The 22,753-nt window shown below is 43.4% G+C and overlaps 1 protein-coding gene across 1 annotated transcript in view; it reads right to left on the bottom strand.

Moving 5' to 3' along the window:
• Positions 1-2,413: 2,413 nt before the first annotated feature.
• The window catches only part of CASK (calcium/calmodulin dependent serine protein kinase), a 191,037-nt gene continuing 170,697 nt past the window's right edge, over positions 2,414-22,753 (bottom strand). Inside the window, exons 22-24 of the mRNA XM_021716186.1 lie at positions 20,178-20,380; positions 12,176-12,259; positions 2,414-8,001 (exon numbers count right to left, since the gene is read on the bottom strand). Coding sequence (XP_021571861.1) covers positions 7,825-8,001; positions 12,176-12,259; positions 20,178-20,380 — 464 coding nt within the window. The 3' untranslated portion in view covers positions 2,414-7,824. The remainder of the gene's footprint in view (positions 8,002-12,175; positions 12,260-20,177; positions 20,381-22,753) is intronic.

The following is a 22,753-nucleotide window of genomic DNA, read 5'->3' as shown; positions in this document are numbered from 1 at the left end:
GACCTGCTGGACTGAAGTGATCCTTCCGCCTCAGCCTTCCAAATAGATGGAACTATAGGCGTGAGCTACCACGCCCGGCTAATTTTTGATTTATTGTAGAGACGAGGTCTCGCTAAGTTGCCTGGGCTGGTCTCGAACCCGCAGGCTCCAGCAATCCACTCACCTTGGCCTCCCAAAGTGGCTCCCGGGCTGAGCCACTGAGCCTGGTCAACAATCTTATTTTTTTAAGGTTTTTTTTAAAATTAGAACTGGGTGTTGAATTTTGTCAAATGATTTTTTTTGGCAGCTGCGAAGATGATCACGGTTTCCTTTTGTCGTAACTGAGATATAGTCTAAATAAAGTAAAATGTGAGATCCCAGGGGTTCAGTCTGATGTTTTTCGACAATTATACACACCCATGCAACCACCACTGCAAACAAGAAACATTTCCTCCACCCCAGAAAGTTCTAGGGGAAACTCTTTGGTAAGCTGTTGATGTGTGAGGTCCTAGCAGGCTGTCCCCTCTGCCAGTTCCCTCCAGTGGTTCCTCAGACCACTCTAGTGCCAGGAGAGAGCCAGATCCTCTCCAAGGCAAGTGGCCATGGGGAGAGGAATATAAAGCTGTCTTTGGAGGTGTGAAGAGCTTGAAGCCTTTAGTGATCTTGCCAAAGAATGCAAGAATGATGGAAAAACGTTTCTAGGCACCACTGCCTGGAAGGTTACGACGGGGGTGGAGAGTAAGGAATAGGTGCAGTGGGCACGGTATCTCTGACACTGCCACAGTCAGGAATTTCATCTGTGGGCCCCATGTCCTGGGTGCTCACTCGTGGATAAACTCACATACCACCTTCTGGAACATTCTCTCCTGGAGCATCCCTTCCCTTTGGTGGCTAGGTTGCTCACCTGCACTACTATTTGTCTACTGCCCTGCACCAATCTTGTTGCATTCCTTTTGCAAATCATGTCTCTGCTGTAGCAGTTCATGGAATTATACTGTTATTTATTCAGCTTATCACGTTATAGAAAATGGAGAAAAAACACAGAGATACATGTTTATATATACTTCTACCAGCTTAATATTGGCATATTGGATGTGTTTTAAATACCATGAAGTTCAGAAGATGAGCTTAATGGTAGCATAATGTTCTCTGTCCTTTGTATAACTAGGGTAAGTTGTCTGCACAAAGACCACTTGGGATTCTCTGAATCAAAAGGCCAGGGACTCAATTTTTTATATCTGAATATGGTCTAGATTCTTCTATACATGTTTTGTAGTGTGAATTTTACTTGAGTAAAGCAAATAATCACACATAGTTTATGTTTCCTGAATATGGGTCGTAAGGCAAGCCAGGTAAACACATTCGGGCCTGGGATTTTTCTGGGGTGTGTATGCCACATCAAGTGCTGTTTCTGAAGTCACCATGGTTCTTTGCTTGGGCAAGGGCAGGGAAGGGGGAGTGTGTAAACCAGGTTAATGAGGCATGCCAGGAGCCATGTCCCAGACTCCAGCCAGAGACCAAATCAAAGCGCAAAATAACAAAGGCATCAGGCAGAGCGACAATCCTGGAGCAGGCTTCCTCCTACGGTTTTTGATGCGAACGTCAAACAAGGGCCACGTTTTCCATGCTGTGGCGCCTACACCACCAAAATCAATTTAGACTTCTATTTCTAGGACATGTCATAACTTAGATTTCTTTCTGTTTTTCTTTTAAATATAAAGCTATTCTGACTGGGCTTGGTGGCTCATGGCTATACTCCCAGCACTTTGAAGGGTTGAGGTGGGAGGACTGCTTGAGCCCAGGAGTTCCAGACCAACCTGGGCAACATAGTGAGACCTTGTTTCTACAAAAATCCCCCAAATTAGCCAGGTGTGGTGGTGCATGCCTGTAGTCCAAAAAATTAGCCAGGTGTGGTGGCGCAGGCCTGTAGTCCCAGCTACTCAGGAGGCTGAGGTGAAAGGTTCGCCTGAGCCCAGGAGGTTGAGGCTGCAGTGAGCCATGATAGTGCCACTACACTCCAGCCTGGGCGACACAGTGAAACCTCGACCAAAAAACAAAACAAAACAAAACAAAAGAAAAAACCAAACAAACAACACAAACAACAAACCAACTAAAAAAATATGAAGTTATTTTAAATCTGCATCCAAATGCAAGCAATGGAGCTTCAACTGCTCTCAGGATGCAGTCTGTAACAGCCATGGCTAAGGCCAGAAACTTCCAGGATGGATGCCAGGAACCTGGGACATGCTCCTCCGGGAGGGGATGGGCGCTGTCCCTCTGTGCCCCTGCCCCTGCTTTGAGGGAAGGTGCTTGAGGCCTAACTCTGTAGAGAAACTCTGCACGGGCTTTTGGAAATCGGGTCATCCTTCTTCCTCTAACCCTCGTGTTGTTTGTTCCCAAGCTGTTTGACCTGTAATCTGAGGAGACAACTGACTTTTCATGTTTTATACATTTTATTCATACATTTCTCCAACTTTGAAATGACAAAGCCCAATTCTATGGTTTCCCATTACACAGCATCCTACAGGTATGTATATTCTACAAAGAATACTATGGAATTTCTCGTCTTCCCCTGTCACACGAGAGAACTGATTAGGGTTTCATCAACTTGTACTGTGCCGGCAGCGCACCAGCATTCTGGTCGTTCCGGCGACAGGGAAAAGGGATCAGGATGGGAGGGCGTGTGCTAAGGCATGTAAATAGATACACACACAGAGAAAGAAAAGCAGGACATTTACAAAGAATCCGAACCTTTCCAATCCCGTCAGCGCCTGGGTGTTGAGGGACACCGCCTGCACAAACGCTCTTGCAAGCTAAGGCTTTGCTGTACCCTGCACATACTTACAATTGGATACGGTGAAATATACAACAACCATTAACATCTCTCTCTTTTTATCACTGAGACAATACTTCAACACCTTTTATAAAAAGGCAATAATACATACAGAAAAAAGAACACGTTGGCAAAACTTTTATGCAAAACCACCCCAGAACTGAGTTTGAGTGGCGACGTGCCTACACTGCCATGAAACGCGATGCTCTGGTCTCAGCACGTGAGGATTGTGCGGCCTTTGCACATCAGTCACGTTGCCTGCTGCACCCGGCAGCCGCCCACCCGCCTGCACAGATGACACTCCGGGAGACAGCTAAGACTGGAAATCGATCCCCTCAATTCTCGGTTTCTTCCAAATGAAAAAAATAGTGGGGAGCCACTCACCGTGGAGGAATGTCTATTTCTGCTCCCAAGGACAACTCTCTCTCCAGAGGCTGTTCTTTCTCTGAGTCCAGAGATGGTCACCCCCAGGCCTCTGTCAATAAGAACACTGGCGTGTCCCCTGAGTCACATGCCAAAGAAAATGGAATTAACACACGAAGGGTGGTTAAGTTCCCAGTTTCTGAGCATACGGAAATAGAGTTGTGCTTGGGGCCAGAAAGGAGGTCTCCTGTGTGGTGACAAACGTCTCTTTCCATTTTCTTTTGCTCAGTCCTTTTGCACAGGTTCAAGGGAGTTGATGGAGGGTCAGGTGAAAGGTGGTGGGAGCCCAGGATTTTCTATCTCCCCAGAGAGCTAAGACTTTAGTGCCTGTCCCAGAGACGATGCGGTCCTCTTCCTACTTCTGTTTCTGTGGGCTGTGTCTGCCCGCCTGCTGCAGCCAAAGAGCCACAGGGGAAAGACCGGATGGGAAAACGTGGTGAGTATATATGCTTCTTCTCCCTTTCCCCACCTCCTGGATGTACCTTCATTTGCTAGGCTGGAAAATCTGAGACTCCCCATATCTCCAAGTTTAAGGCAAACTGATGTGTGCGTGTGGGCAAAGCCAATCAAGCGGTGAGCCTTGAGTATAGTCCTGTGACCAGAGATCCGAAACAGAGAGGGAAACCTTATTTCTAAAGGGGTAAGACAAGGAAAGGCTCCACCAAATGAAATGAGCCATGATTAAAGCTTGTAGCCCTTCCGTAAGCTGCAGTGAGAAGCAAAACATCTTTCTAAGAGAAGAATTCACTAGAGGCTCAGAACAAGAGAGCTGCGCTCAGGGACCTTTAACCAATAACAGACCCAAATCAGTCTCAGTGTCGTAAGCCCTTGTAAAGAGGATGGTATTAGGAGGCTGCATTCAGTTCTGAGAAAACAAGAAAGAAAAAAGAAATACACACCAGTTGGATGATAGGAAGCAAGAAGGAGGGATGAGGACTGTAAGGAGCTTGTTTTTGGAATGCTGATTGCAAGGCGCCTTCTGCTCTAAGGAGCCAGCGTGGGAGGTGTTTCTATTAAGAATTTATTAATCAAGCCATTTCTTGGTAGCTTTAGCAACCTATTCTCTTTGCACCAAGTTAAGAAACCGACCTGAAATCAAAAAAAGGATATCACATCAGTGGGAGACAAAAGAGAAGTTGGCTTTGGGATGCCTTGCCCTTAAGGGGCAGTTTCCACTCTGGGCATCTCTACTGTCCAGTGTCCTGGAGGATGGCTCAACTGACTACAATTTTCAAGGAAAGAACTCAAAGCCTTAATGAAGAGACAACTTTAAGTGATTTAAAAACAAACGAAAGAATGCCTCTGCAGGGATGAGATCAAAGACTTTAAAAAGATAATAGTAGCTGGAGTCCAGGCCTGCCTGGAGCACAGAGGAAGGCTTGGCACGACTGGCTGGCTCCCACAGGGTGAGAAGGAATTGGACGAGGAAGAGGAACACCTCCCGTGTTTCTCCTGCAGTGGGAGACTTTGCGACATCTTGAGATATTCCGCCACCAGTAGGATGGGCTGGGATGATGCCTTCTGAATGCAAATAGCAAGAAGTAGGTCAACCATTTCTTTTCTTCTCTGAGCAAATATTTTAAACCATCTCACCTGACAAGAGATACATTTAATTGCATTTTAAAAGGCTACAATATTATCTTGACACTGGGAAACTTCCAGATGAATTAAATTGAGTGACAGTTCCCTTTTTAGCCCTAAAAATTGAATATGCTGCATGTGCAAAGTAATTACTGCCTTATGATTGGAAAATCAGGACATTTCGTCTTTCAAATAAAGAATTCAACATATAAAAACACTCCCTTTCTTGCTGTGGGGAGTAGGGTTGGGATGGGGGGGCAAAACCCTCACAATATGGCTCTTCAATGCTTCAACAGACTACTAATAAGATTTAGTAATCTAATCGTTTGCTCTGGTCTTTAAAGGGGGGGGGAAAGGTTCTGCTGATGGAATGAGAAGAGTAAAGAAGATTTTAGCAATTTTCTCTGATTGCTTAGTGGACAATCGCAATGTAGCAGTGGCAGCAAGGTACCGAATTTACTCTGAATTCAGAAATTTAAGTATTTTCTGCTGGGTCATAAAGACACCTCTTTAGAGAGGACGTGTATTGTGGAATGGAACCAGTGACCTCTCTGAGAAGCCGATGAGTTCTGGATGCAGGGATTTCACCATGCATATGATGGCAAGGACGATGCCAGCCTATGTGCTTCTCAGAGGATGCATAGAGTCACAGAGAAGAGAGGACTGGGGTGACAGCGCCTCTCAGTTTCGGGGCTACAGTTACGTTGGCATTGCTCTCCTCCTCCTCTGCTTAATCCACCTTTATGAACATGGTGGATGGCTTAAGACAAGCATCATCAGCATCTGTGCAGATGTGGGCTCAAAGGGCAAGTGGGGGGATGGGGGCTTCCACCAGAGGGAGGGAAATTTCTGTTTCCCATGTATACTTGTATTCTTCTTTGTGCTTCACTGGAAAAGAGGTAGAGCGGGCACTTTCACACTGAGAAGAACCCAGATTGTGGTCAGTACCATTTCAGGAATGACTGTCTGGCCTTGGCATCGATCAGATTTAAATCAGTCCTAACACAGCCCTCAACAATTCTCCATCTAGAGTGAGGCCACTGTAGAGCTTGTCTCCGGTTTGGTGGTTTGGTGACCCCACTGTGGGGCCCCAATAAAAGCAGTTCACTTAACACCTTGTTACTAAGTTGAGACTCATCTGGTTACTGACAAAGAACAACAAAGAAAAATAATCGGCATCATTTAATCATAGTAGGTGGGGGGTGGGGTGTTGACAATGTAAAGGGAGTATACAAATGCCTTCTCTGTTTGGTCCTTTAAGAGGAGCTGTTCAGCTCAGAACACACCCTGCACATCCTGCCAAGGCACAAAGTGACTGAGGCCATCAAACCTACAAGAAGCAAAAACGATGGTATGTTTTCAAGGATCACAGGTTAATCTAAGCACTTCACACCCTCACACGCTAATGAAAAACATTCTACTGACCTCTGGCAAAGAGTCTGAGAACCCCCAGTCCGAATCTCCTGTATTGGGAGAATGTGACCTCATGGAAGGGTTATGAGATGGTTAATGTCTCTAAAGCAACAAGGACAGATGATTCCCCTGTGCCAAGGGATACAGCAAGAGGAAGGAGTGACCACAGGTGGCCTCCAGTACACCCATGGCCCTCAGGCGCATGGCTCTGGGCAAGTCAGATGTGGTCCGAGCTGTGCTCTGGCAGGCCACTTTGTTGCCCTGCCAACCGATACTCACTCCTGGGCCTTCAATGGTTCAATGAGCATCTAACAAATTATAAAACTGAAAAGATGACCGGCTTGGAAACCTGAACAAATCTGTAACGAAATGAAGGACCCAAAGGCATTTAATTATTGAACACATAAAAGGAAGTATATTTTTAAAAAATTGGTCAAATTGTCCTATTAGTTATCATTTTAAAGGAATTTACAGGGCTGTTATAGATTATTCTTTTGGAATAATTGAGTTTATAGCAAATGCCTAGACTGGTTTCTTCATTGCACAGTATTTTCTCTTAAAATGGGTGTTTTAAAACAATTACATACAGATTAAAAATCCTCATTTCTTTGCTTAATTAAAACGTTAATACTCTTAGACAACACAGATCTGAAATGGTGAAACCAGCAATTCCCCCTCCCACCTTACAACAAATTAAATTGAGACAAAATTACAAACACATTTCACTACATGATTATTATTAATAAAAATCAGTTTCTTTTTTTTTTTTTATAAAGTTGCCCGAAATGCAAGGGATGTGCATAGGTTTACAACTTAGTCATAATAGCATTTTATTCTTATTCCCACTGGGTGTGCCCCATGAACGGAATGTACTTTGCTGTAGATTACAGATTGTTTTGTCCAACACAGACACACCGACAGCATAAACGCTCGCGACTGTCCACATGCATTAAGAGTCAAGACCCAACTTCAAATCTCTAAAAGGTTTACAGGGTGCTTCAAAGAGACAGTATCACATTATCTGGATGTTACATAAAGGACTTAAAAAAAATACTATTCTAAAAAAAAAAAAAGAGAGAGAAAAAAGGCCTTTAAAAATTTATGACTGTTTTGTAATCACTACACTAATTATTTCAAATAAATAAAGGAAAGAAAGATATTCCAATCCATAAAATCAGACTCTAAAAAGAATGTAGTGTTCCACCCCCAGTCAAGGTAACAGAATCATTGTTTATTATTATTAAAATAGATTATAGAAAGCAGCATCTATTTTGTGCAGTTTTTAGGGGCCTTGGAAATAAAAAGCTATGATTTCCAAAAATATAACATTCCAAAGGATTGAATAATACATACATTTAAAGATACATTTTATTAAAGTTTAGGAGAACTGATTAAAAAAGATACTGTCTCTTTAAATTAGTGTGTAATTGTTTTTCTCCTCCTATCTATTCGGACATGACAATAATTATAAATGTAGGTCACACTACAACTAGGTAGTTTCTAGGGACCACGACCTGCTGACACAAGGCCGATAACAAAGAGGCTTTTCCATGTATGAGGTGCTCCCAGTTATGCTCAGATATCTGGGGAGAGGCCTAATAGACCCAGGATACGGGGACCCACTGTGGGGCTGTGCACACGAGCTCAACAGCTTCCTCCAGATGTCTGATTGTCTCATCAATTTCATTGTTGATAATTGTGAGATCGAAGTAGTGTGCATACGTTCTCTGTAAGATATCAGACTCCTTCTGCAGACGCTGAAGAGATTCATCCTAAACGGTGATGAGATGGAGGTAGGGGTGGGCATGGGAGGAAGGAAAAGCAAACAGAAGAGAGAAGTCAGTTGGATTCGTTCTCTTTTCACATTTCTGTTTGTCCCAGTGTCAGAACAGTCAAGGCCAGATCCTGATGTGCCGCATCCGGGCACGAGGCCAAGTCCGCTACATGACAAAGGAGACAGTGACTGCTCAACATGCAACAGGAGGCACCACGACAAACCAGACGCACCAGAGAAGAGAGACACTCTTCAACAAACATGTCCACCTCACTCAGTCCTCACTTTGCCTGTCTCCAGAGTCGGGCGGGTGAAGGCCAGGAGAGATGTGGTTTACTCGTGGCTACTGTGGCCCAAACAGGCCTGCAGGAAGTCCTGAGCCCTAGCATCAAGGCAGTCTCCCATTTGGCGGAAGGGCTACGGAGACAAGGCAGGAGCTCTTCACCCCCTCCCCTTGGTCCTCCACTCTCACTGGAGCCAGGCCTCAGGGTACAGCTGCGTTTGCACCAATAAGCCTCTGCCCTTGGATGACAAATTAAGTTGGATTTTTTCCTCTTCTACTTAAAGGTTCAGCATGTTCCAGGAATTCAATTACATATAATGGATCTCACTCAATAGCAGCTGATGCCAGAGGCAAAAGCTCTTTGGATGTTACAAATAGTGGATAGAATAAGGCCATTTCCTAAAAAATTGCAGCTGGCATCTGATGATGTCCCCAATTGGTCTGCATTGGAAATGGCCAAACAAATGTCACTGTTCGTAGGTCATCTCATCTCTTATGAAAAAAACTGAAGCAAGAGAAGCCGACTGAGCTCTTGGGAAGTTTGCTGTAGTAAAGCACATTCCCTAAACCACGGCTTGCTATAGATTTTAAGAACTCTCACCAGGGTGGGCTGACAGTAGGAGGTAGTTCAGGGTCCCAAGTGTGTTGCATGAGTATAGCTTTTGCTGCAGGATGGCAGTTCTTTCAAGACAGGGATCTCTTAACGGCCACCAGAAAAAAGGCTGTCTCTGCCTCTTCATGGGTCAAATTTATTATGCTGAACCCTCAAAGGGCAAGTTCAAATTTGAAACTAGGGAACTTTGTGAGTCAAATTAACAACGGCCCCCCCACCTGCCAAACACTAGGTGGGTGAGCTATTGAGCTGAGTCTTAAATATTTATACATAGAATTATGTATTTTATGTAAATTATCTGATTAGTTGCTTTCTCCCCAACTAGGGCGTAAACTTGTCTTGTGTGCCCTGTCATTGCTGTGCTCCCTCCAGCACTAGGCATAGTGCCTTGTACACAGAATGAGGGAGGGACCCCCCAAAAACTGGAATTATCTTTAGCGGGCAGTTCCCTTGTAGTATAGGCTTCCCCCACTAGGTAAATGTTCTAGGAACCCACTGGCATCAGTGTAACATCTAGCGTTGTTGTGAGAGGCTGTGTTTGGCTTCAGTGAATTTCTTTTTGGAGTCTTTCAACACATTTGCCCATTTCATGATGGGTGATTTACAAGCACACCTGCTCACACTGTGCTGAGTGTTCAGCCGTTCTTCACCAAAAATGGCATGAACTGGTGCCCCAACCTCGCTATTTAGCCATTTTTGCTCTGGGCAACTTTTGTTTCTGTGAATGAAAAAAGTCCTCAAAGGGAAATGTTTTGCTGATGTGGAAGAGGTGAGACAAAAATGGCAGAAGCACTAAAAGCCATCCAAATTGATGAGTTCAAAAACTGTTTTGAGCAGTGGGAAAAGCATCTCAGTAGGTGTATTGCATCAAACAGAGTACTTTGAAGGTGACTGAAGTGTAAACATGTAAGAATAAATGTATACTTTTAAAATAAATAAATTCCGATTTTTGTGGGTCTCCCCCCATAAGTGCTTAATAAATACTGGCGAAAGAACAAGCACTTGGCTGACTGATAACTGGTCATTATAGGATTTTGTGAGTATTGAATCTATAATCAAGAGACAGCAATTCTACTACGAAATGGGAGCCTAGGGTGACAGAGACAGAGCTCCAGAGAGAATAAAAGATGCAGTGCCTCTAGGGACTAGGAGTTGTAGCGCCCAGCACTGGCTGAGGACCCCTTCTCTTCTCTGAGACCCCTCTGTTAGCTGTGAGAGGCCCTTCCTGATGGGGCTGCTGAGAGACACAGGCAAGCCTTGCTCTGTGAGTGCAACTCTCAGGAAAGGAGACTGGAAGTCAGAGAAAGAGACTTGCTTGATTCCATCTTGACCACTACAGTGGGGATGGGCAGACAGACACAGCAGCGGTTGGGAACTCTATCTTTTCTATCAGGACACTCTGAACCAAGAACTCCTACCTGTTTCGTCATCTTCCTCTATAGGAATTTCAAAGCAGGACAGGGCAAGCTTTGAATGTTAGTGTTAACTACTACAGTGTAGATAAGACCCCAGTTAACTGTCACCTCCTAAGGTCATATCAACACACATTCTGCTTGCACTTAAAAAGCATAGTATTTTCACTGTGGCTTTACTTTACAATCAACACAATGCAAAGAAAGCCATTTTTGGAAACGTGCATTCACCCAAAGACAGGAGTGCTTCCTACCAGTATGAGAAGGAACAATTCCTACAATGTCAATCTCTGGGCTGGGGATTCTGTTTGAATATAAAGTCCTGGGCTTCAAAAATCACTAGCAGAGTTTATGATTTGCTCAGAAATCTGGGCTGATGAAAACATTCAAGAAAATTTATGGCTGAAAGCATCAAATTTTTAACATAGGTCTCTTCATAGAAAAATAAAGATCCCTCTTAAGGATCTCATAAGATGAAGCTATATTTGTCAGTTTCTTCCTCGACAACAGCTTGTCTGTGTGCTTGACTCACACGTGAGCAGGGTTTAACTCAGTGAAAACAAAATGCCTTTATTCTAACAGCAAAAGCAGGGGTTTGTGGGAACAAAATGTCTACATTCTAAATCTATTAAAAGAAACAAGGCTGTATTTCATCATCTTCTAGCTGGTACTTACAGGCAATTTTCTGCACCATTTTGGCAGCTATGGAAAATTAGTAAAGGGGCAGGAAAACAGGCAAAACAAAAACAAAAACAAAGCAAAGATGATGATTCAAGAAAAATACATGGCAACCAAAGGATAAAAGCTAACCACAGTGTGGAGTTTCAAACATGCTTGTGTATTAAATAAGATGGAAAGTAGAATTTTACAAAGGAACATACCTCTTACAAATGAAATAAAAAAATGACTGAGAATATGAGTAATATAGGTAGGTCTAATGTTTAATCTTTCTTAAAGGTACACAAAATGAAACTTTCCAAGCCTTGATTCAATTGTATTTAAGCTTTGGTGAGTTTAGGCCAGTGTTTACCGAACAGAGCCAGGAGTCCTCTAATGGTTTCTAGAATCTGTCAAAGTAATGATCTTCAGGATAACTTTGTATAGGAGTTTTCTACAGCAGATAGGCACCACTACACTTGCCAGACACATGATAACTACCCTTTCTATCTGCTCAGCAACAGAAAGCCTTCTAAGTTGGCAGCCAACTCTCACAGGCACCAACTCTGTGGCAGCTGTTGACTTGAGTTGGCTTGATAGTGAACAGAGCTCATTTCTAGGTTTGGCAGTCTCCAGTAGCCTGAGAGAAATTCCCCATGGGTTCTACTCCAGGGGCTGCCTAGATCTCTTTAGGCAAAGTAGTCCTTGGCTTGGAGCTAGTTCCGGGGACTGCTGCTGCCTTAGCACAATCCTTATCATGAGAGGGAGTGGGCTAGTAGCCTTGGAAGGTGTCAGATGCCTGGGAAGCCTCTGGCCCGGTGGGGATGAGGGGGCTTATCCTCAGACTTTATAAGTGGACTTACTGATTAAGGCCACAGACTATCCCATGCACCATTCTATTCCATATCCTGTTTCATCAGAGTAGCTTTTTGCTGCAGATGTAGACTGACATGCTTCATGCTATGCTGGGGACTAAGGCCTGAATTTGTCCAATGATTCTGATCTCAGAAGAACCTGACTATTTACGCTTAAATCCTAATACTGAAAGAGGAACCCGAGCTCTGGAACTCTCACTATCCAGTATCAACAACAAAGCAGAGCTTCGTTCATTTGTCTTAATGAGATAGGGCTTTGCTTTGAATGCATAACACACATGGATCTTTACAACGGGGTGCGCTTATTTGGGGAAAAACGAATGGACTCTTACCTCGTTTAAACCTGGAGTAATAGTTGGTGCGGCAATGAAAACAACAAAAGGAGCAAACTCTGCAGTTCTCAGGACCTTCAGTGCCTGTCGGGGTAAAAATGAGACTTACAAGGAGAAATAACTAATGCGACTTTCAAATGAGTCTATACAGATTTATACAACTGAAAATTTCAAGCCCTTGGTTCAAATTTTTGACAAGGTATTATTAAATTTACCAACTTTATATGTAACTTATATTTCTCTCTTTCTTCTAGAGGATAGGCAATAGCCATCAGAAAATAAGTGGCAAACTGGACATTTTTCTCATGAATCTCAAGAATCAATCTGATTTATTTTCCTTCATAATGTTAACAATGATTATGTTGGTTAATGTTCATTTAGACCTGGTTATGAGTTGCAGCTTGAATTTGAATGGATAGGAAGTGCATTTGAGGGTAGACTTGGGCCTTCGGGCTGGAGCCCACTCACAATTCAAACTTCAAATCGCTAACCAAGGATAGCAAATCCTAGTTGCTGTAACTGTGAGGGCTGTGTTCATACTTAGCTAAGGTCTTCTAAGTTGTCCTGAGGAAAGACCCTGTGGGACACACGGAGAAGGGGGGACCTTGCCCAGGACTGAAGTCAGGAACCCCGAGGTTTGTTGTCTTAGCCCTGCCACTAGAGACACTGTGTGGTTGTGGGCAATGCGCAGGCCCATGAGTAAATGCTGCAGTTAAGGGAGAAGGACCTCTGAGGCCCCTTTCAGTTTGCTCCCAAGGCAATGAAAACCTCTAACCGCAAGTTACTAGTTTGCATAGATGCATTGTAAAGCTGCAATCAGATGCTGTAGTTGATGCTGCTAAGGGATTACTGCTTCAGCTCCTCCTCTGGGAGGACATGATACTCTTGGAGGTTACAAACTCCCTTCCAAGGAACAAAATCCAACACATCCAGGTACCCAGTTCACAAGTGACTGGCATATAATTAATTCACATGTGTGAGGGTAGATATCTTGCTGTCCTTTACACAAGAATTTCGCATGTCTATTCTGTTACCCACATATTTTGCTTTTTAAATGCTCTTTATGTTTGCTTGCTTTGCTCTATTCCTATTGCTGCATCTTTTGCTTGGTTTATTGTGATAGCAATTAGATTGGTCACCCTGCCACCAGTTTTGCTGCTTTCCAATCCACACTTAACCCTGCTACTAGAATAATCTTTCTGAAATGTATATCTCTTCAACAGTTCCCTCTTGGCCTCAGGATAAATGTATACTCCTTAGCATGAATGTCAGGTTTCTCTTTCACAAGCAGGCCCATGCTTATCTTCCTCAGCCTCTCTCTGACTCTTCCCTCCATGGATCAGCCTTACTGAAGTGCTTTCAGTTCCAGAAAGGGCCAGACTCTCTCTGGCTTCCTAGCCCTTTAACTTACTGCTCTCTGTGCCTGGACCGCCCAGCTCTCTTCCCCTCTCCTACTTGAACTTTTGCCTGGCTGAGTAATCCTTCAGAACTCAGTACTGATGCTCTTTTCTCTGGAAAGTTCTTTGTGAGTTCTGAGGACCTCCCGTGTGCTCCTGAAGTACCCATCACATTGGAAACCTAATGGGACAAGCAGGTATACTCCTCGAGGGCAGGGGTGGTATCTTGTTTAGTTGTCTCCCTCATGCTCAACATGGCACATGGCATAAACTGTCTTTTTGATAAAATGCAAAAACAGTAAATACAATTTGCACAGAATTTATCTTGTCTTTTCAGGCAAGTTCAACTAGAGAGCACTCTGCTCTCTTGGCTGAAGGGAGTTTCTTTGCGTATACAGGCATGTAAGAGAAAATTTGATACTAAAGGTTCTAACTTTATTTTTTTAGTGCAAGGCTTACTTTCACTGGGATTATATTTCTGAATTTTAGTTCCATGGTATCTTGTGGGTTAAGGGATACTGGCACATTGTATCTATCCATCAAAGCTCTTTAATTGTTAAAGTCACAGGCTCAGATGCCTCGAGGAAGAAAGCTCTTCAAGTTTGCGTATGTTAATTTTTGAAAGTGGTAACTGGCAATTTTTTTGCCAATCCTTTCGTGACTGCAGTCTTTAGCAAGGCATAAACATCATAAAAAAGTCCATATATAGCTCAACTGAGCTAACAAGGATCTTCACTTAGAAATGTCTTTTCTGTCAATACTGTCTTGGGATTTTTTCCCCTTCCTTCCTGTGTTCATAAATTAGGTGAATACAGGTCCAGTTGAGACATCAGGTTTTCTCAACACTCCTACCCCCTGTCATATACACATACACTTGTTCCATAGCCAGCTTCTAGGCAACTAAGATAAGAAAAACATTTCCACTTGCTTCTATCCATGAAGATACTTGAATGCCAGATGGAAGTCCATACAGCCTGGGTGTTGAACAGAATCCACAGATGAAGTAGAGAATGACACCGTGGGCGCGAAGTGTTTTTTTTCTACTTAGTGACCCAGCCTGCTAGCTCAGCGGTCCCCAACGTTTTTGGCCTCAGGGACGGGTTTTGTGGAAGACGATTTTTCTATGGATGAGGGTGGAGGGCAGGGGATGTGCAGTTAAACCTCAATGCTAATGTCAATCTGTATTTGCAGTCACTCCTCAGTGCTAGCATCACCTCAGATCACCAGGCATTAGATTCTCATTAGGAATGCACAATCTAGATCTCTTGCATGTGCAGTTCACAATAGAGTTTGCGCTCCTATGAGAATCTAATGCTGCCACTGATCTGACAGAAGGCAGAGCTCAGGTGGTAGTGTGAGCAATGGGGAGTGGCTAAAATACAGATGAAGCTTCTTCACACACTTGCCTCTCACCTCCTGCTGGGCAGCCCAGTTCCTAATAGGCCATGGACCAATACTGGTCCATGGCCCAGGGGTTGGGGACCCCTGTACTAGCTATCCAGTCCTTTGAATGCTTTCAGTTTTAGCCTGCTATCATAGTACAACAGCCGAAAACATTAGTTTAGCTCCCTGCAAATTATCCATCTCTGTACTACTTTCATACCCTTAGTCTATATCCATAAACATATGAGGATCATTCTGTACTTACTGCACAAAATCATCAATGAAGACCACATTCACCACATTGCCAAGTGCCTCTTATGTCTAAGAATCTGGGTATATTCCTTGATTCCCTTTTTTGCCCTGGTTGCCAGGAAGTTCAGAGCCAAATTTAATGCTTATCACAGTAACTAGGGTAGTCCCCATGTTTAGCATATTTGTTTCCTCTTCTTTTCCATGGCTTTGATTTTCTATTTCTATCCTATATTACAGTATATTCAAAAAACTAAGATGCCCCAAATTCTGACTGAGATTTTGTCTAGTAGGTTTCATCTCTTTAGCAGTCACCACATAATTCCTCACTTGTTCTTGAAGTACTCTGTCCCCATTCTCTGCTCTACTTATGAGTCTTGAGTGGGTGCCATTTTTGGTGCAGTCTCAGCCTGGCTGAGGTTCAGAGTCACTTCAGGGACAGGAACTTTAACTGCTCACAAGGATTTCCCTTTCTCAGGCCAGGCAGTTAATAGGTGACTTAATGATGAAGTCTAAATCCTCTTCCTTTCTGACTCAAGATGAGACACAAATTTGTTAATATTCACAGGCAAATCTCTCTCTCTCTCTCTCTCTCTCTGAATCCGAGAGAGAGAGAGAGAGAGAGAGAGAGAGAGAGAGAGAGAGAGAAAGAGAGAGAGAGGAAAGTGTGTTCTAGAAAGATCATTGAAACACACTGGATTCAAACAAAGTGACACTAATTTAACATTTTAGGTTAATTATTTCATTCTCTTTTGTAGATATAAATTGATTTTATGGCTCAACTACATCCAATAATTAATCTCCAGTTACCACCCTAAAGGAATAAAAACTCCTTTGACTCAAGTATCTAACATGGGGTGTCTAATCTGGTTTGCAAACTTCAAAAGTACATAGGGGCAGGCATCTGAATCATTTTGTACAAAAATCTAAGAGTTTAGGAAGAGCACAGTGACCCCAGAGACAATCTCAAAAGAGCCAACCAATTTAACAAAATAGCTTCTGGTTCAGAAACTGACTCTTGCTTTGAAGTAGGGATTTCTAACAATATTCTTTTTTTTTTTTTTTTTGAGTTGGAGTCTCACTCTGTCACCTGGACTGGAGTGCAGTGGCCGCTCCCGGCCACCGCAGCCTTGACCTGCTGGGCTCCAGCGATCCTTCCACCTCAGCCTTCCAAGTAGCTGGAACTACAGGCACGCGCTACCATGCCCGGCTCATTTTGATTTATTGTAGAGATGGGGTCTCGCCAAGTTGCCCAGGCGGGTCACAAACCCGCAGGCTCAGGCAATCCACTCACCTTGGCCTCCCAAAGGCACGGGATTACAGGCTGAGCCACCGAGCCTGGCTTCTAACAATATTCTAAGCTACCTCTCTTGATGATGACCTTTCCCTCTGTGGGCAAAAGCAAAACCACAAATACTCTGCTACTGTTAACTTTGTAATGCTGCAAATGAATATATCAAAAAAAAGTTAAGTTCTAAAATCATCACATTAAGCTCTGATTACATACTGGGGCTATTATAGTTTCAGGTTGAGGGACAGAGATTATTCTCTGAGCCATAGCTTTATTTTCCACGAGACAATAAATTCTATAGCTTTTCTCAGGTTTGACTGCCTGATAGATCTCTCTAAATGTTAAAAAAAATGGGATTTAAATTGTACTACTACATATAAGGTGAGTTAAGGATTCCCAGGGTTACCTCTTCTAGGGTGGTACAGTTTCAGGAAGTTGAGATTTATTGTTTAAAAAAAAAAAAAAAACAGCCGGGCTCGGTGGCTCAGCCATGTAATCCCAGCACTTTGGGAGGCTGAGGTGAGTGGATTGCCTGAGCCCGCGGGTTCGAGACCTGCCTGGGCAACTTGGCGAGACCTCATCTCTACAATAAATCAAAAATTAGCCGGACGTGGGTAGCGCGCGCCTGTAGTTCCAGCTACTTGGAAGGCTGAGGCGGAAGGATCGCCGGAGCCCAGCAGGTCGAGGCTGCGGTGGCCGGGAGCGGCCACTGCACTCCAGTCTGGGTGACAGAGTGAGACTCCATCTCAAAAACAACAACAACAACAACAAAAACCAACCAACCAAATAAATAAAAAAATCAACACAGTTCAAACCTGACTTTCAATTGGCTGTAAAACCTTAGCTAAGTCAAAATTATCTTAAGCCTTGCTTTCTTTATCTACAAAAGTAGATACTGATCTCTATCTCATAAGGTTACAAGGATGAGGTAAGGAGTATATAAAGCACAGTAAGAACACAATGTTATTATTTTATGAGAAGCCAGGTTATTACGTTTTTTTTTTCTAGTTTAATGTCTTTACTATGGCCCTCTAATTTTAAAGTTGGATCAAAACATCTTATTATAGTATTATTAGACATGTGCTCAATTTGGCCTTAATTGGCTAAAATAAGATGGCACCAAGTATTAGATCTACTCTTTTAAGCTAAACACTGTTAGGTGGTCTTTCTATAGTCCACATGCAGTGTGGTAGAAGTGAGAGGATTTTTAAAAAATGCCACAAGGCACTTCTGTTATGGACCGTTTCTGATGTACATCGAGGAAGGAATTTCATCCTCACCAGCTTGTCTTCTGAATCGTATTCTTTGCTCCTGACCCAGTACTTGGTATATAATAATTGTTTAATACAAGTTTGTTGGATCAATCTATCTGTGAGATACAGTAGGGGGGTTAATCTAATAAGCTGGAGTGGGAAAGGGGCATGGAGAAAAATGTCCTAAGGAGAGAGCCTCCCTGGAGCAATGAGGCTTTGCCTGAAAGCAAGTTGTTCATGGCCACAGGCATCCTGAAGGCAGGATGAGGGCCTTGCCCAGCTGGGGAGAGAGTGGGCTAACGGCAGAGAGGCCCGAGGGCGAAGCCCAGTTGGTGCGGACTCTGGGTGTCCCTAGCCTTAGCTGTACCATTGTATGCAATGGTCAGTGTGAGGCCAGAACTGGCATGAGGCTGGACTGGGCAGGACCGCTTGAGACCAGAGTGGTCAACCAGACCAACAGAAGAGCAGGAACCGGGCAATCCCTATCCCCAAGGCTGCTGGCCCGAAGAGGCTCAGGGCAGAGACCAGGATGCCTATGGTTGGCCCTCAGAGGTAGGTGGATCTGAGAGATCACAGTTTCGAGAGGCAGGGATCCAGGAAGCAGGAGAAGAGAGTGCAGGTGAGCTCATCCAGCAGTTAGGGAGCAGAGGAGAGTGTGCCCAGCCAGGGCGAGGAGGTGCTCTGGGGCCAAGTGCAATGGGAAAAGGTGACTGCTGTGGGTGTCCTGGGGAGGCTTAGAGAAGTGTCTCCCACTCAGCAGTGCAGAGCAATGCATGGCTGTGCAAGGGCAAGGAGATGGGAGCTGGGCACTATGAGTGGAGCGGCAGCAGAAGCGGCAGCAGCGGTGGTGGCGGCGGCAGCAGCGGTGGCAGGTAAGGCAGAAAGCCCTCAAAAGTGGACTTAGGTAATGCAGAGGGAGTCTGAGGAGCCCTGCAGCCAGCATACTGCTAGAGACATTACTACCAGCAGAAAACGACGTTCAGGTGAAGACCAGTGTGGAACCCAAGGAGAGGATGTCGAAGACCAGGACCAGGATTGAGACTTTGCCTCTAGCCACCCCTGGCCAGAAGATTTTTCCAATCCCTAGTAAGGAGGGATTAGTAGTTAAACAAAAATCAATCTGTGGTATACATCATATATTTAGTTCTATATAGGTCCAAGTTAGTTGTTAAGTAAATGATTAGTGTTCACCATACCGTTGCTCTCCTCCCCAGCCCCTTAACCAGATCCTTCTGTGGTTTCCAAAGTTCCAGGTTCACGAACCCCATCAGGTGTTATAAAATGGAAATGAGTGAACCCACTGGCCATGAGTTAGGATCTCGGAGCCCAGAAGCTGAGCCATCAGGCCCCAGGTCACATAGACCCTGGCTATACAGGTTCTGCCCTCACTTTGGGGATAGCTAGGGGACCAAGTCTCATGCGGTGGCCCTTGAACAGGGATTTACCCTGCCTAGGATAGCCAGGTAAGCCTCCTGATGAAAGGATTTGTCTTGCTTGAGGGGAGCTGGTCTATCATTTCAGCAGGTGGTATGCTGATTTGTTTCTAAGTGATCAGGGAGTTTTGGTACAGATTAATCTTAGAAATGGCAGGCCTAGGAGTCACAAGGGCACCTACAAGCCTCTCCTGTAACCTACCCTGATGTCTACAACTCCCAAGTCCTTCCTACTATGCTTTACATCCCACTTCTACTTGGTTTGTACTCAGGGATGAAAAAATAGCTTGTTAGCATTTTTTTAGATAAAGCCTTTCTCCTTTTCAAGTTTAATAATTCCTATTGCTTCCTGTGTATCTACAAATCATTTTATCACCTCTATATCTGGCTCTCCTTTGAGTCTTCTCCTAGTTCTCCATATCTCTCTTACTTTAGCTCAGGGTCAGGCATCATCCTCAGGTAAGGAGATGGCAGAGGCTGACAGCTTTCTGTCCCTGCTCCATCTGACATCTGGGCTCACTCACACTTGCCTTCATAAAGCTAGTGCTGTGTTTCAGACCCAGGCCCCAGGGTCAGTTTCTCACTGGTGATTAGCATAAGATGCTGGTGGAGGCTCTGATGGTCCAGCATGAGCTGTACCAAGAGAGGAAAGGTAGCTGTTATAACAAAGTGTCAAGAGTCTCATCCTGAGGCCAGATGATTGCAGGATTTCTGGAAGGCACAGACCCAATCAGGTAGCTTATTGGGCTTCTGAGTATATTAAACCTCTTAAGAGAATAATCTCTGCTTCTTAAAAACATGGCGTGTACACTGAGCCCAATGGTTGCTCAGTCTGTGTTTTAGACTGAACCCATGATGCCTTGACTACTGATACTTTCCTGTAGTTTATGAAAATATTATGTGACCCATGACTTTCTTATGGTATTTTTGATTTCAGAATCTGTGCTTATTGGCATGCAGGCAGGATGTTGGGAGTTCGGGGTGGTTGGGCATTACCTGAGGCTCCACATCCAGTATTGCAATCAGCCCCTGCTCGTGTATCTTCCGGATGGTTTCCAGTTTTGTCCCATACATTGCATCCTCATGGCTGCCATACTCCAAGTACTCGTTATTAGAGATGTCTTGCATCATTTGGTCATGAGATACAAAGTAATAATTCTTTCCATTTTCTTCATCTTTTTTTGGAGGTCTGGTTGTATCTGCAAAGTCACATGTCACAAGACATTTAAATGGCTGAGCTGATAAGCTTATGCTTCCAATAGACTTATTCAAACCCAATCTCTTCCTAAAAGCTGTGAATTCTTTAGTGTATCTCTCACATCCCTTGTTCTCACCCCCACTAGCTTTGCAGAATTAAATTCTAGAAATCACATTTATCTGTATACATGAGACCACAGTAGCCAATGAGTTGCTTGGTATGGTGAATCTTTCAGTTTTTAGGTGAGATATATTTCATTTCTTCATGGATCACCACAAGAGAAAAATGAAATAACCCAAGACGAACATAACTCACTATATACCTTAACGCAGTTGGGTCTTGAGCAGAAAGAAAAAAAGTGAAAAACTGGAAAATCACTTATGGTTATTTACATTTAAATAAATTAAAATTAAATAAAATTCAAATTTCAGTTCCTCAGTTCCACCAGCCACATTTCAAGGGCTCAATAACCACATGTGGCTAATGGCTACTGTACTAAACAGCACAGACATTGAATGCTGTCATTATTATAGAAAGTTCTATTGCAAACTGCTGGTCTATAGCAGCTTGCAAAAGGAGAATGTTAGAATACAGCAGAAGGTACACCATACTGGAAATACAATGATCTTAGCCAGATGTGGCCACAATTATTATGGAAGACCTAAACCAGGTGAAACCAGAAGGTGGCAAACTGGTTTGTGGGCCAAATGTGGCCTGTTGTTTTTGAAATAAAGTTTTATTGAAACAACCATGCATATCTGTTTATATACTGTCTATGGCTGCTTTTCATGCTACAATGGCAGAACTGAGTGATTGTGTCAAAGACCATAAAGCTTTCAAAGCCTCAAACTTTTACTATCTGGTCCTTTACAGAAAAGATTTGCCTACTGTCACCTAAGTGAGTGTATACTGAGGTATATGCTAATAAGCCTTAGTTCTGTGGATACTAATAGGATTGGTGAATCCTACAAAACACAATTTAGGAAATGTTTCTTTAGATGAGCCAGGAACATTGGTTTCAATTTTCTCCCCTCTACCTTCTTCCTGTTTTGCCCCTCCCTCCTTCTCCCCCTCCCTCCCTTCTTCCCTTCTGTCCTTCCTTCTTTCCTTTTCTTTTCTTTTTCCCACTTTCTCTGTCTTGACTTCTTCCTTCCCTTTCTCTCTTTCAATTTCCTCTCTTCTTCTTTGTTTCCTTCCTTCCTTGAGAAAAAAAAATGCTACTCTTAGCTGTGTACATGGGCCAAAACCAATGGGGAAGTCCCCATTTCCTGCTAGACCATTAGAACTGCCAAGTGTCCATGGACATAAAAATGTGGACATTTCAGAGAGGAATGCTTTGCCTATATGCTGAAGAAATGGCATAATATGTTATCATTCTATCTTCAGTCATCTCAGTAGTTAAGTATATATTATATACACATCTGGGGTCAAATATTTCAGAGAGTAGATATGATTGATATCATCAAAGGTAAGTTTTAAAACAAAGCAAACTAACTGGCCATTTAATGACATGGAAGTTCAAGTACAACATGGTCAAGAAGAAACTAAGTGTTAGCTAAGCTTGCTGTACTATGATCTAGACATAAAGATAATTAAAAGAACATTTCAAAGTCTTTTACTAGAAAACTCCAGTAGCGCCACATGAAATGATATTTGATAAACTTCTTTTCTTCTGTAAATCAGGCAGGGTTCTGGGATGAGGGTGGTTTTATGAAGCTTCCTGGCTCTCTGAGGTGTGCAGATAACTGTTAGTGTGTTGACATTGCTTCAAATAGGCATCTGGAGGGCCTACAGGACAGAGCCAATCTTCTGTTGCTCTTAAAAAGATCATTCTCCTTTAGCTCTTCCCACCCTGAACAAAGCTTGAACTGCTAGAAAGCTTTTGGGATTGAAATTTTAAACTTTAGAATAATGATGATAATAATAATAAAACTAGAGTGGTAAGATGGCTACTATGTATCCACCATTTGCTAGGTGCTTCATACACATGATCTCAAATCCTCTTTACCATCTGGGAATTACTTCATTTGAGAGTTAAGGAAATGAAGAGGGCAAGAGGTTAAGAATAAGATATACGCAGCATTGTTCACAATAGCAAGAACCTGGAAACAACCATGCTGCCCATCAAAAGAGGACTGGATTAAAAAAATGTGGTACATATACACGATGGAATACTACGCAGCCATAAAAAAGAACAAAATCATGAATTTCGCAGCAACCTGGATAGAACTAGAGTCTATAATATTGAGTGACCTCTCACAGAAACAAAGATCCGAGTATCACATGTTCTCACTCATATAATGGACCTTGAACATCCAATGTAATACTATAAGAAAATGACTGACAGTACTGGGACACTATGGGGGGGAGGGAA

This window comes from Carlito syrichta, unplaced genomic scaffold, assembly GCF_000164805.1.
Source record: "Carlito syrichta isolate Samal-C Ts95f unplaced genomic scaffold, Tarsius_syrichta-2.0.1 Scaffold308260, whole genome shotgun sequence".
NCBI classification, from domain to species: Eukaryota; Metazoa; Chordata; class Mammalia; order Primates; family Tarsiidae; genus Carlito; species Carlito syrichta.
This window is presented reverse-complemented; position numbering and strand designations above follow the sequence as displayed.